The 11,917-nt window shown below is 48.4% G+C and overlaps 1 protein-coding gene across 1 annotated transcript; it reads left to right on the forward strand.

The window, feature by feature from the left end:
• The first annotated feature begins 532 nt into the window (after positions 1–532).
• On the forward strand, positions 533–2,734 carry TWIST1 (twist family bHLH transcription factor 1). The gene is made up of 2 exons (XM_029234120.1): positions 533–1,561; positions 2,093–2,734. Exon 1 carries the CDS (start codon positions 902–904, stop codon positions 1,517–1,519), a length of 618 nt encoding a protein of 205 aa, XP_029089953.1. The 5' UTR covers positions 533–901; the 3' UTR covers positions 1,520–1,561; positions 2,093–2,734.
• The last annotated feature ends 9,183 nt before the right edge of the window (positions 2,735–11,917 follow it).

Below are 11,917 nucleotides of genomic sequence, written 5' to 3' on the forward strand. Positions count from 1 at the left end.
TCGAGGGGCCCGTCTGGCTGACCATCGGGTGGGCTCCGCCGTTGCCGGTATTCTTGCCAGTCACCCCCGCCCCAGCAGTCCTAAATCGCGCCACGGACCTAGAGGGTACTGAGGCGAGATGAGACTTCACCCACTGCGTAGAAGCTGTTGCCGCCGCTGCTGTCACAGCCACTCCGGGAGGGGCCGACAAGGCGGCGGGAATGGTACCCTCCGGCCGCTTCCCCGGGCTGCGCTCGGGTGCGGGGGCGCGGCCCGCTTGCTCCGGCGCGGAAGGAAATTGCCCCGCGCCCGCGGGAAGAGGGTGGCGGGGAGGGAAGGGGGAGGGCAGCAAGGAGGCGGGCAGAGGGGCCGGCCGCCTGGGCCAGGTCGTTTTTGAATGGTTTGGGAGGACGAATTGTTAGACCCCGAGGAACGGGGGTGGGGAAGGAGAAGGGGGGCTGGAAAACGGAAACTTTCCTATAAAACTTCGAAAAGTCCCTCCTCCCCACGTCAGGCCAATGACACTGCTGCCCCCAAACTTTCCGCCTGCACGGAGGTATAAGAGCCTCCAAGTCGGCAGCTTTCGTCCAACTCCCAGACACCTCGCGGGCTCGCCGGCACCGGCAGCGTTTCCAGGAGGCAGAGCCGGGTGTGCGTGCGGCCGTTGGGCGCTTTCTTTTTGGACCTCGGGGCCATCCACACCGTCCCCTCCCCCTCCCGCCTCCCTCCCCGCCTCCCCCGCGCGCCCTCCCCGCGGAGATCCTCCCTGTCCTTCCTCCCGCTCCCTCCTCCGCGGTCCGCACCGCCCGGGCCGGCGCCGTGCGCGAGGGAAGCTGGCGGGCTGAGGCGCCAGGCTCTCCTCCTCTTCCCCGGGCCGCTTTTCTGCCCCGGGCCTGCGAGGCCGCGCGTTGCCGCCCGAGAGATGATGCAGGACGTGTCCAGCTCGCCAGTCTCGCCGGCCGACGACAGCCTGAGCAACAGCGAGGAGGAGCCGGACCGGCAGCAGCCGCCGAGCGGCAAGCGCGGGGGGCGCAAGCGGCGCAGCAGCCGGCGCAGCGCTGGGGGCGGCGCGGGGCCCGGTGGGGCCGCGGGCGGGGGCGTCGGAGGCGGCGAGGAGCCTGGCAGCCCAGCCCAAGGCAAGCGCGGCAAGAAGTCTGCGGGCTGCGGCGGCGGCGGCGGCGGCGCCGGTGGCGGCGGCGGCGGCGGCAGCAGCAGCGGCGGCGGGAGTCCGCAATCCTACGAGGAGCTGCAGACGCAGCGGGTCATGGCTAACGTGCGGGAGCGCCAGCGCACGCAGTCGCTGAACGAGGCGTTCGCCGCGCTGCGGAAGATCATCCCCACGCTGCCTTCGGACAAGCTGAGCAAGATCCAGACCCTCAAGTTGGCGGCCAGGTATATCGACTTCCTCTACCAGGTCCTACAGAGCGACGAGCTGGACTCCAAGATGGCAAGCTGCAGCTATGTGGCCCACGAGCGGCTCAGTTACGCCTTCTCGGTCTGGAGGATGGAGGGGGCCTGGTCCATGTCCGCGTCCCACTAGCAGGCGGAGCTCCCCACCCCCTCGGCAGGGCCGGAGACCTAGGTAAGGACCCGGCGCCTCTGCGCCCCTTCGCCGCTCAGGTGGCAGACCGACTGACGGCCGGGCAGCGGCTCCCTGTCCGCCTCGCCTTCCTCCCCGTCTCCTACTTCCCTCTCAACCTTCCCACCCCACCTGGCACCGCCACCTCATCTCCCGAGCGTCCCTGGAAGGCAGCTTAGTCCCCGCTAGGGAGAGAGGGATGCGCCCTTGTGAGGGGTGTGCGTGTGCGTGAGTGCGCGTGACAGACAGAAGGGAAGACGGAGAAAGAGTCGAGGGTCATGGATAAGGACAGTCTTGCCAGCGCCTCCCTTTCTTTTGGCTTTAAGTTTTCGTTCTCCTTAAAACAAATGTTTCCAAATTCCACCTCCTCCTCCATTCCGCCCACCCACTTCCTCTTGCCCTTGGGCTGAAATCCTTCCAGGTTGTTCAGCGTAATTTCTCCGTGGTGGTGATAAGAACAGTGCTCACTAGTCTTAGAAAACAGCCACAGAGACCTAAACAATAACCAACTTTCCCCCCTCTGGGTTTTTGCAGATGTCATTGCTTCCAGAGAAGGAGAAAATGGACAGTCTAGAGACTCTGGAGCTGGATAATTAAAAATAAATATATATGCCAAAGGTTTTCTTGGAAATTAGAAGAGCAGAATCCAAATTCAAAGAAACAGGGCGTGGGGCGCACTTTTAAAAGAGAAAGCGAGACAGGCCCGTGGACAGTGATTCCCGGACGGGCAGCGGCACCATCCTCACACCTCTACATTCTGATAGAAGTCTGAACAGTTTGTTTGTGTTCCTTTTTTTTTTTTTGACGAAGAATGTTTTTATTTTTATTTTTTCATGCATGCATTCTCAAGAGGTCGTGCCAATCAGCCACTGAAAGGAAAGGCATCATTATGGACTTTCTCCATTTTAAAATGGTAACAATCAGAGGAATTTTAAGAACACCTTTAGAAATAAAAATACTGGGATCAAACTGACTTGCAAAATCACAGTCAGTTAATTCCTTTTTTCATTCTTCCTCTGAGGGAAAAAAAAAACTTAAAATACAAAAACAACATTCTATTTATTTATTGATGACCCATGGTAAAATGCAAATAGATCCGGTGTCTAAATGCATTCATATTTTTATGATTGTTTTGTAAATATCTTTGTATATTATTTTTCTGCAATAAATAAATATGGTTGAAAATTGTCAGAACCTTAAAGTTTGGTCTATATTTTTAAAGGATTAAGTTGGAGGTAAAAACCTGCTTGTTTAACTCTGGAGACACCCAGGAGGGTGAGGGAGCACTAATATAAACAAAGCAGTGAAAAACTCAAAACTAGTTACTGACAGGTACAGGCATGTTATTTAGAAAGACAGCTTTATCGTTATTCCTGTTGGTGTTCAGTGGACTTAGCATCTCCCCTTCATCTCTTATCAGGTCCCCAGACAGCAAAAACTTAAGAGTTATTCACCTCTCTTGCTTATATTTTGAGAAGGCAGCTGTAAAACAGTTAAATGCAAATAAGCACTACGAACTCAGCACTATTTTCTCTTTGTTTTTGTCATGATTTCTACTCTTTATGAGGATTTTTAAATAATAGGTTTATTACAGTGAAGGGATGCATAAAGTGTTATCAAAATTACCTGTCTATACACACGTATAAATGAACACAAATGTATAGAAAATAAAGTTTAATTTGGCATGACAGAGAATTCCATTTACAAAGTAATTCGCTTAACTCTTCTTTCATGAATGAGAATGACATTTAATGTCAAGTTTGCTAAGAAGACAAGCCAAAGTTAAGAATATTTTCCCATGTTGATGTTGTCCATTTGGGAAGCATGCTTCTTCTTTAAAAGTAAAATACATACAGCTATGGAGTAGAACACAGTAAAGAACCTGAACTTTCAGTATCTTCGGTAACTATTGGAACAGTTACAATTTTAAATGCTATAGCTATTCATTTTCTAGTCAGTTCATTAGCAAATATATTTTATCCAAAATTACACAGAATTTTTCCCTCGTTACTTACATGTATACAAAATCTGATTTATTAGTTAAGTAAAGGAATAACAGGGACAAATGTTGCTTGATTTTTAATTTCATTCTGGTCATTTCTGGGCCAAAAAAAATACTGGGTTTTATAATGAATAACATTAAAAATAGTGACTTTGTATCCCTAAGTTCTTAAGTTTTGAATCCAGTTTATTGCCTTCAAGTATAATTAGGGATGCTTTCAAACTGGCAAATAATTTTGCTGCCTAATTCAAATAATGACTGTGGCAAATAAGTGTATGAATCCAAACAGATAGTGTTTGCTCAGCCCAGGTTGAGGTTATTATATTGCCTGAAGGTCTTTTTCCCCCTCTCCACACATCATAGAATGCTGACATAACAATATTGTAAATTTATTATTGTATTTTAGACCATGTTTTACAATAAGGAGCCTGTAGAATTTACTTATATTAAAAGATTAGTGAAAGCTTAGGGAAATAATTTTTTAGATTTTGATAGTCCTTTACAAAATAACAAGACGGAAACATTATTTGTGGAGTGTGTGTGTGTGTGTGTGTGTGTGTGTGTGTGTGTGTAGAGCAGAAGTGTAAAGAGGGTGCCCTAGAAGGATGAGGGAGATCATCAAGATGGTAATTCTCTCTTTTGTGTGTGTCATTGAACCACCTCCATTTTCTAAATTGTTCATGGAGGAATCTTGTTACTAGCTTGGCCTGACTATTTGATATTTCAGATTTCTTGATGTACATCAGAATGGAGCTGACCATCGTTGCTGAGAAGGTAATTTCTATCTTAACCTCTGATGATGTAGACACTAGAAGTTTCAAAAAAGGTAGCCTTCCTTTTGCCTTTTTTTTTCTTTGTGTGTGTTGCCTTTTTTTTTCTTTGTGTGTGTTTGTGTGTGTGTGTGTGTTGTTCTCTCCACTTTTCATATAAGAGAAAAGACTTGGAAGAAAATCAAATGCCACATTTATGTTGCATAATACTAAATACTAAACTGAAGGTAATATTTTCCCCGAGATTTTCAGATAAATAAATGAATGAAAGAAAGGTGGTGAATAGTTTTACTTTGAATGAGAAGGATTCATGGTGGAAAATATTAACTATTAGAATACAATTTTCAGCTTGCCAGACTATATCTGTATTCCCAACCTTCCCCACCCCATACACACCACAGTGCCAATTCTTCTTTAGAATAGAAATGAAGCGCCTGTGTTTCTATCAATATTTCCTATTTTCATTTTATTTCATTTTATCTTTACTACCTATTCTTATTTAAAGGACATTTAGGATGAATTACTCTGTTTCAGAAGTGAGAATTTAATACGATTTCTGGACCCAGGAATCTTTACCCTTTAGCCAGAGTGTATTCACTGAAGGGAAAGTATTGTATTAAATTGTCTTGGGTGAATTCTAAACAATTGAATGTTTCCTTTACTGTGCACGCAATTTTTTAATCTTTTAATTTCGTTGGATTGACAGCCTTCAGTCATAAGAAAGCAGTAAATTTTTGTTCCCATTACACACATTTCCCCTCTTTGTGCACACACTTGCTAACAAGCACATGCACAGATGATAATTCATGCACAGTTGCAGGTACCCTCCCCAAAGTGGAACATATTAATAAAATAACGTCAAAGAGCAGAAACTCACACAACGTGTGTACTTCTCCCCCACACTCAGCAACCGACACAAGCTTCTTGCTCCTTCGGTCCTCAGGCTCATATTCATAATGGAGCTTTTTAAGGGACATTTGGCCTCTTGCAAAAAAGTAGAGCATTTTGCACATTCCACGGTTTGGCAGACTCAGAGCTGGTTATTTTCTCTAGACCGGTATCAAGTTCTCCTCAGGCATATGATTTCACTTGAAGTCCTGCCCAGGAATCCTTCAAAGTGAGCGTTTGTCCCGCTCTCATGATGTCAGGCGGTTTTCCCTGCATCTGTAATTTGAAGAAAAACAAACCAACCTGCGGGGAACAAACGCCACGGAAACCCAAACAGAACTCCGTGGGGAGCGGGAGTCTCACCTGCGGCGAGCGCGGGAGGGGGCGCGGGCCCGGACTCCCCTGCGTGGGTGGCGGGCGGCCGCACGGTGGGGAGAGTGACCGTGTCCGTGGCCTCCTGGGACAGCGCGGACGGCCCCAGCCCCGGGCCCAGCGTCAGGCCGCTGCGCGGAGGAGGCAGCTCCAACTGTCAGCAGTAGCAAGGGCAGCGGCAGCAAGAGAGTCAGGCAAAGGCCCAACCTCATATTTCCAAAGACAGGACCGCATTAGCGACAAACAGGGGTCGGGAGAGGGATCCACGCGGGCCACTTTTCCAGAATTTTCTACCGGTGTGTCGTAAAGCGTGTCCCACCCCCAGCACCGGCGACTGTGGAAGGAAAGGGTACCGGCAAAGTGGAAGGAGAAATAGGTTTCCTCATAATATCTGAAAGCGGATCACCCCACTATTTGCCAGGCACCTCGAAAATGCAAACAGGATTATGAATGATCCTTACTGAACAGCAAAAGATAGACCTAGTAAACAGGGCATGGGATACATTTTTCCATTCGCTTTTGTCCCAAGGCCCCAGGAGGTGAGCCCACTTAATATTCTTAGCAAATCAAAGCACGTGTCCTTTGAAGAAGGTGTGTAATTGGAGTTTAAGGCATGTATGGAATTCCCAGATGTCCATAAAGTAAGAAGGAGCATGTGGCAGGTCACTGGAAGCTGGGGCAGGTTAAAATCACTGGCACAAAATTCCGCCTTTTATATTCTCTTTTATAAGGGCCACGGAGATAAGCCTTGGGGAAAGGATGGGACGGGATCATAATGAATATCCAGCTTCTCGTATCAGAGTCACAGTAACCATGGTAAAAAGCACATGGTCAGAAAACCTCAAAGAAAACACTCAATTATAGCCGGGATTTCGTGGGCGCCCTGCAATGAGATCGTTTGGGGTTTGCTGCAGCGAGGGCCTCCAACTGCCTGCCGTCTTTCTTGTTTACGTGGACTATTTTCTTTTCCTTCTATTTTTTTTCCCCCTCTCAAGTTTGTGGATGTGTCTTCGTACTTATGCGTGCGATTTAGGCTGAAGCCAGAGGAACAAAATTCCAGAGTAGGAAAAGAAAAAGCAATTCTAAAAACATTCATCCTAGAAGGCAGCCTTCTTGGGGGAGGGGAGTTTGCGAGCAAGTGAAATTAAGTTTCTGTAAAAAACATGCAGTTTAAACATCTACCAGAGAGAGCGAAAAGACAATCATCAAAATCAGCTGTTCCCTATTACTCATTCCACTGAGGTATATATGGATGTGTATGAGACGGTCGAATCTAAGCGCGAGTTTGCCTGCTGCCTATTAGGCAGGTTTCTTTGTTTGTTTGTTTTGCTTTGTTTGTTTTTGGTCTAAAGCCAGAATCGAAGGAAATAGGAGTTTTCTCCTTGGGTTCAAGATGGTACCCTCTCTCACCTGCACAGTGGAACCAGAGGCGGGAGACGCAAGGATCGGGGGTCTGCGGAAGAGACTGGCCCTGGCAAAGGTTGGCGCTGGGAAGCGGGCGGTGTGGGACCACCTGGGGATGGGGGTCCCAGCGAAAGGGGCTGGAACAAAGCGTGCCACAGACCTCACCAGTGAGGCAGGCGGGGAGGGGGGGAAGGGACGCGCCTGGGGTGACGTGAGTGCGACAAGTGAAAAGTTAAGCAGGTACCTGAAGGAAGTTTATCTTGCCCAGATGTTAGGGCTTTTATGAAATGTCACGTGAAGAGAACAGATGTACAACTTGCAAATGGGGACACGCCTGTAAATACAAGGGAGGCAAATGCTTGGAGGGAAAATCCAGGCATAAATCATCAACCTCCTTCTCTAGATATCTATTTTCTCCTTTAAATATTTGCTTCCGGAAAGGGAAGACACATCCTAAGTGAGTCTTCCTGAAGTCACGATCCAATCTTCTGGGCGGCACTTCCCCCATCCCCCCCCCGCCCCCCATCCTCTAGGTGTCTTAGGTGTGGATGGTTTGGATGGAGGGCAAATTTCTTTCCTGCTCGTGTTTTCTTTCTTCACGTTCCCCATCCCCCACGTTACTCTCTTGGCTTCTCAAAGACGTTTGATCCTGAGAAACATATCGGATCTCGGTTTGGAAAAGCTGAAACTAATCAATTGCCTTTTTGAAGGGGTAGAGAGTGATAAGAAGAGCGAAGGAATGCCAGGCCTGACAGACCCTAAACCTCCAAGATGCTTGGATGGGCTGAAAGATGAGCGGGTGATCCCTCCCTCCTGGGGCGGGATCCAGAGCTCTGGGGATCCTTGCTGCCGACAGGGTAGGGATTTCACCAAGTTAAATTATTGGTTTGGTTGAAAGGATTTTTTTTTTTAATGACTTGTACAGATAGGGATTTTTTTTTTTTTTACCCTACATGCAAGAAGGAAGTTCAGCTTATAAACAAAATTAAAATGAATTAGCAGTTGCCCAGTTGTGGAACAGTCTAATTCCTTTCTCTGTATTTAAGAGAGATGTTCATAGATGTTATTATGAATATTACCATGTGGCACAGGCTTGGGTCTCTGCCCACGTTAAGGTTTTAAATATTTGTCGACAATAACTTTAAGGTTGTACATTAAATGAACTGTGCTGTTGCTCTTCATTTAAATGCAGCACTATTCCTAAGTCTTTGTTAAATTGACATTGCACCTGGCTTACAGTTATTATATAGCCACCAATTCAGCTTTCTTCTTTAAACAAAATTTAAAAGTTGGAGTATTTTTTCCACAATATTAAATCTAAATTTACTGTCAGAATTTATCTTATTCCTTTTTGGATTTCCAAAGGTGTGGTCAGAATTGAAATAGATTCAAAGTGATCACATTAGCTTTAAGGGTTGACAGTTTTTAAAACGCACAAGACCAGATAAACAGACATATCTTTTCTCTCTATAGCATTTAATCTAAATACCCATCTATCCATCCCTGGAGGAACTTAACCTTGACTTACCACCTTTGGGTGCATAACGTATCTGGTGATAGCCCCCAAAGTGCCTTGGACAAAGATCTCAGATCCTGACCCTCTGGAATTTGCCCAGCCTAGATGAATGTTGGGTTGGACCCCAACTTGCTGACTCTGCTATGTAAAGCTTTCCTCTGAGGCTTCCAGAACTCTACTTCTAAACATAGTACTGGACAAAACAGTCCACATTTCTTTTCCTCTTTTGTTCCTGAAACTTTACACCAATCAAAGAATTGTTATTATTGTTGAAAGCCAACATGCAGCAAACACAGACCTTCTCAGTCCTGCAAGCTTAGCAATGACAATGAATCCTTCAGAGAGGTCTGCTGATGAACCCTTAAATCTGTGTTGCATTCCTGGGGCAGAACACTACCTTCCAGAGCAGCATTCTTTACAATGTTCTTAAAGCCCTTTTTCACATCATGGAAGAAGGAAATTTCAGTTAGCCTCTTGCTAAGGTTGCCTCTGGCCTCATTCCTCCCTGAGTCCTCTTGCTACCCACCCCATCAACACACACCTTTTACAACTTCTAACTTTGTAACGTATAAAAGAGACTTGGAGCAGAGAATCCTTCTTCCTCTTCCTTTCCTCCAGGCCCCGACTGAGTGAAACTTAAAACACATCTCACAGATCAGTTTTCCTTCTCTGAAGGCAAGTCCACGACCCGGATTTTCAAATGGCCCAGGCTGGAGTCTGCAATATTTAATCCAGTCAGCTATTAAATGTCCTCCGGCTAAATCAAGAGTATAAGGATCCTTACCGGGATAATGATACCAAGAGCAGTTTGGTGAAGGAAAGGGGGGCTGGGAGGGGGCAGAAGACTCCAGGGATCCTTTGATTTGGAAAATCCTGTTTTTAGAACTCCTGTCAGAGTAAAAACAAAGAAACATGAAAGAACAACTCTTTGTTCCAGAATATGGTTTTAATGAAATACTACTACCACGCGCGCACACACACACACATACACACACACACACACACACAAATCTACTACTAATAACCGCTTCTGAGACTCCGCTTTTCCTTTACCTATTAGGAAGCAGGAGGCTCTGTAACGTGATACCCTCTCCCCCTTCTCCCGCTGCCTCCTTTCCTCCCCAATTAAGCCAAAGTTGTTGCTCTGGTGAGTACCGGCCCCCGCAGATAACCGTGGACTGCTGCCCTCTGCATCCCGACTCTGGTCCCTTCTCTTAGCAAAGCCAGGCCCCCGGGGAATTAACTACGAGGGCTTCGTCTTCTCCCTTCGAAAGCGGGCCGCCGCACTTTGGGAGCAAGTTCTCCTGGTCCCTGGCTGGAAGCCTTAGCTAGGACCCCAACATTTGTGGCACCAAGGGGATGGCGTGCCCCAAATCTGCCTGCCTTGGCTCCCAGCTGACCCTGCCCGGAGCTTTTTTGTTGATTTAAAACACCCGGAGGGGCTGCAACTAATAGAGCAAATGGGGCTGGGGGTAGGGGAGGGGAGCGAAGAGGCAGGGGGTGAGGAATCGTCAGGGAAAAAGAAACAGCATTTGGGAAGGGGGGGGCAAATTTTAGGCAGCTGGGACGAGGCATTTTAGCAGCCGCGTCTACCGTAAGTAGTGGACAGATAAAACCGAGCCTGATCAAAGCGTTTCGTTCGTAAATCACGCGTAAGAAATGGATTGTGAGGAGTGAAAGACACGTGTCGAATAATCTCAACCCCGGTGTCCGCTCGCAGCCCGCGGGGTTCATGACGCCCCCTCTCGCGGAATCCGCGCGCCCAGCGCGTCTCCCACCAGGGAATGTATGTGGGGGGAGGTCTCTTCTGCCCGGTCCTCCCCACCCCCATCCCCACCCCACCCCACCCCCTAGCTTCCGCCGTAGACGCCGGGCCCGGTCATCCGTGCTCCATCCAGACTTGAGATTTCAGTACAATCGGTAGATTTTGGATTGACCAAGGAATTCGTGGGAAAAAGCTGGGGTCTTTTCATTTCCGAGGCGAGAAAATTGCTCTCTCCGAATCGAAGACATCTCCCTTCCAGGTCCCCTCTTAGTGTTCTCGTCCCTCTGATGATCCCTCTTATGAGATCTCGGAAATTTGCAAAGTGTTAGGTGCAAATGTAACGCAGCCCAGGGAATTCAGCGAGAGCAGAAATTGCCTGGGCGGGTGTTTTCTGTTCGGAGTTTTGCTACGTTTCGAACAACTAGGTTTGCAGCGCTAGAGTTGTATGTAGCGAGTGGTTGCTGTCCTCTAAACTAGCACCAAGCGGATTTTTTTTCTCCGCCTCCCACGTCCCAAACCCCGGACTCTCCCGCACCTGCTCCTGCTGGTTGAAAAAACAAGCAAAAGTGAATGTCCAGTCCCGCGTGCAGAAAGCTCCTGCCAGCTGTTCCGAGTACTCCAGAAACGCGTATTGGGCGAGTTTAGAAGCGCTGTGGTTGGCTGTCTCCAAGAAAGCAGTTGACAATGTTAAGAAAAGATAGGTTTGTGAATTTCGTGCGGGGGATTCACAGCGGCAATGTCCCTTACCCCTTTTTGTTTCCTTGGTTTTAGCATCCTCCAGATAAGGAGGATTTTGCTTATAATAGGTGTTTATGGTTCCAGGAATTTCACTTTGATCTAGGATTTTGGGGGTGGAGTGTCTAAGGGGTCTCTAGACGCTTGTCTGATTTGAATGCTTTTCAGGATGATTTATGGCGAAAGGCTCCTTTCTGACACTTCCAGATGCCAGAGCTCTTACCTTCCAGTCAGGGGTGAGGGAAACCTGCCTTCAAGAGCCGCGCGGACCGGGAGCCCGCGCGCCTACCGCGCCCGCCTGCCGGCCACGCTAAACTGACAGTGTGCACCACCAGCCTTCTTCTGGAGCAGCTGATAACCTTTCCACGCCTTCCAACTAAGGAGGAGGGAGGGCCCTTCTTTTTATGATGACAAAGCTACGGAGGGAAACCAAGTCACCCGCCTGTAAAGTTAGTTTCTTGCAGTTAACTATTTTATGCAATTAACCACCTGCTCCCGCCCCGTTGGTGGTTTGGTGTTAATACGATTTGACCCCAAGTGTGAAGCGGAGCGGGAATAAGCCCTCCGTTGGGACCCCTGGTGGTTTCACCCTCCGGCCTCAGCCTCTGGCCGCGGCCGCGAGAATCGCTGTTCTGGTTCCCGCGGGGCGGAGGCCCGGGCGGCGCTCAGAAGCTGCCGGGGCGTCAGGAGGTAGGAGGCGATGTCTTCTCGAAAGCTCCCTGCCGTCTCTGGACGGCGAAGCGAGGCCAGGAAAAATAACCCTCCCGACTCAATTACTGTGAGCTCCACCGGGAAGCTGAAAAGCTGAAATGTGCGCCGCTGCAGGGGGGCAGGTCAGACAGGGCGGACGCTAGCGCGATTTTAGGGGACCCCTAAGGCCGACAGAACTGAGAACGCGCTAAAGACA

This window comes from Monodon monoceros, unplaced genomic scaffold, assembly GCF_005190385.1.
Source record: "Monodon monoceros isolate NGI ecotype Baffin Bay Population unplaced genomic scaffold, NGI_Narwhal_1 Super_Scaffold_2, whole genome shotgun sequence".
Classification (NCBI taxonomy): domain Eukaryota; kingdom Metazoa; phylum Chordata; class Mammalia; order Artiodactyla; family Monodontidae; genus Monodon; species Monodon monoceros.

Coding starts and splice junctions, on each gene's coding strand:
- TWIST1 (XM_029234120.1), top strand. CDS start 902: ATGATGCAGGACGTGTCCAGCTCGCCAGTCTCGCCGGCCGACGACAGC.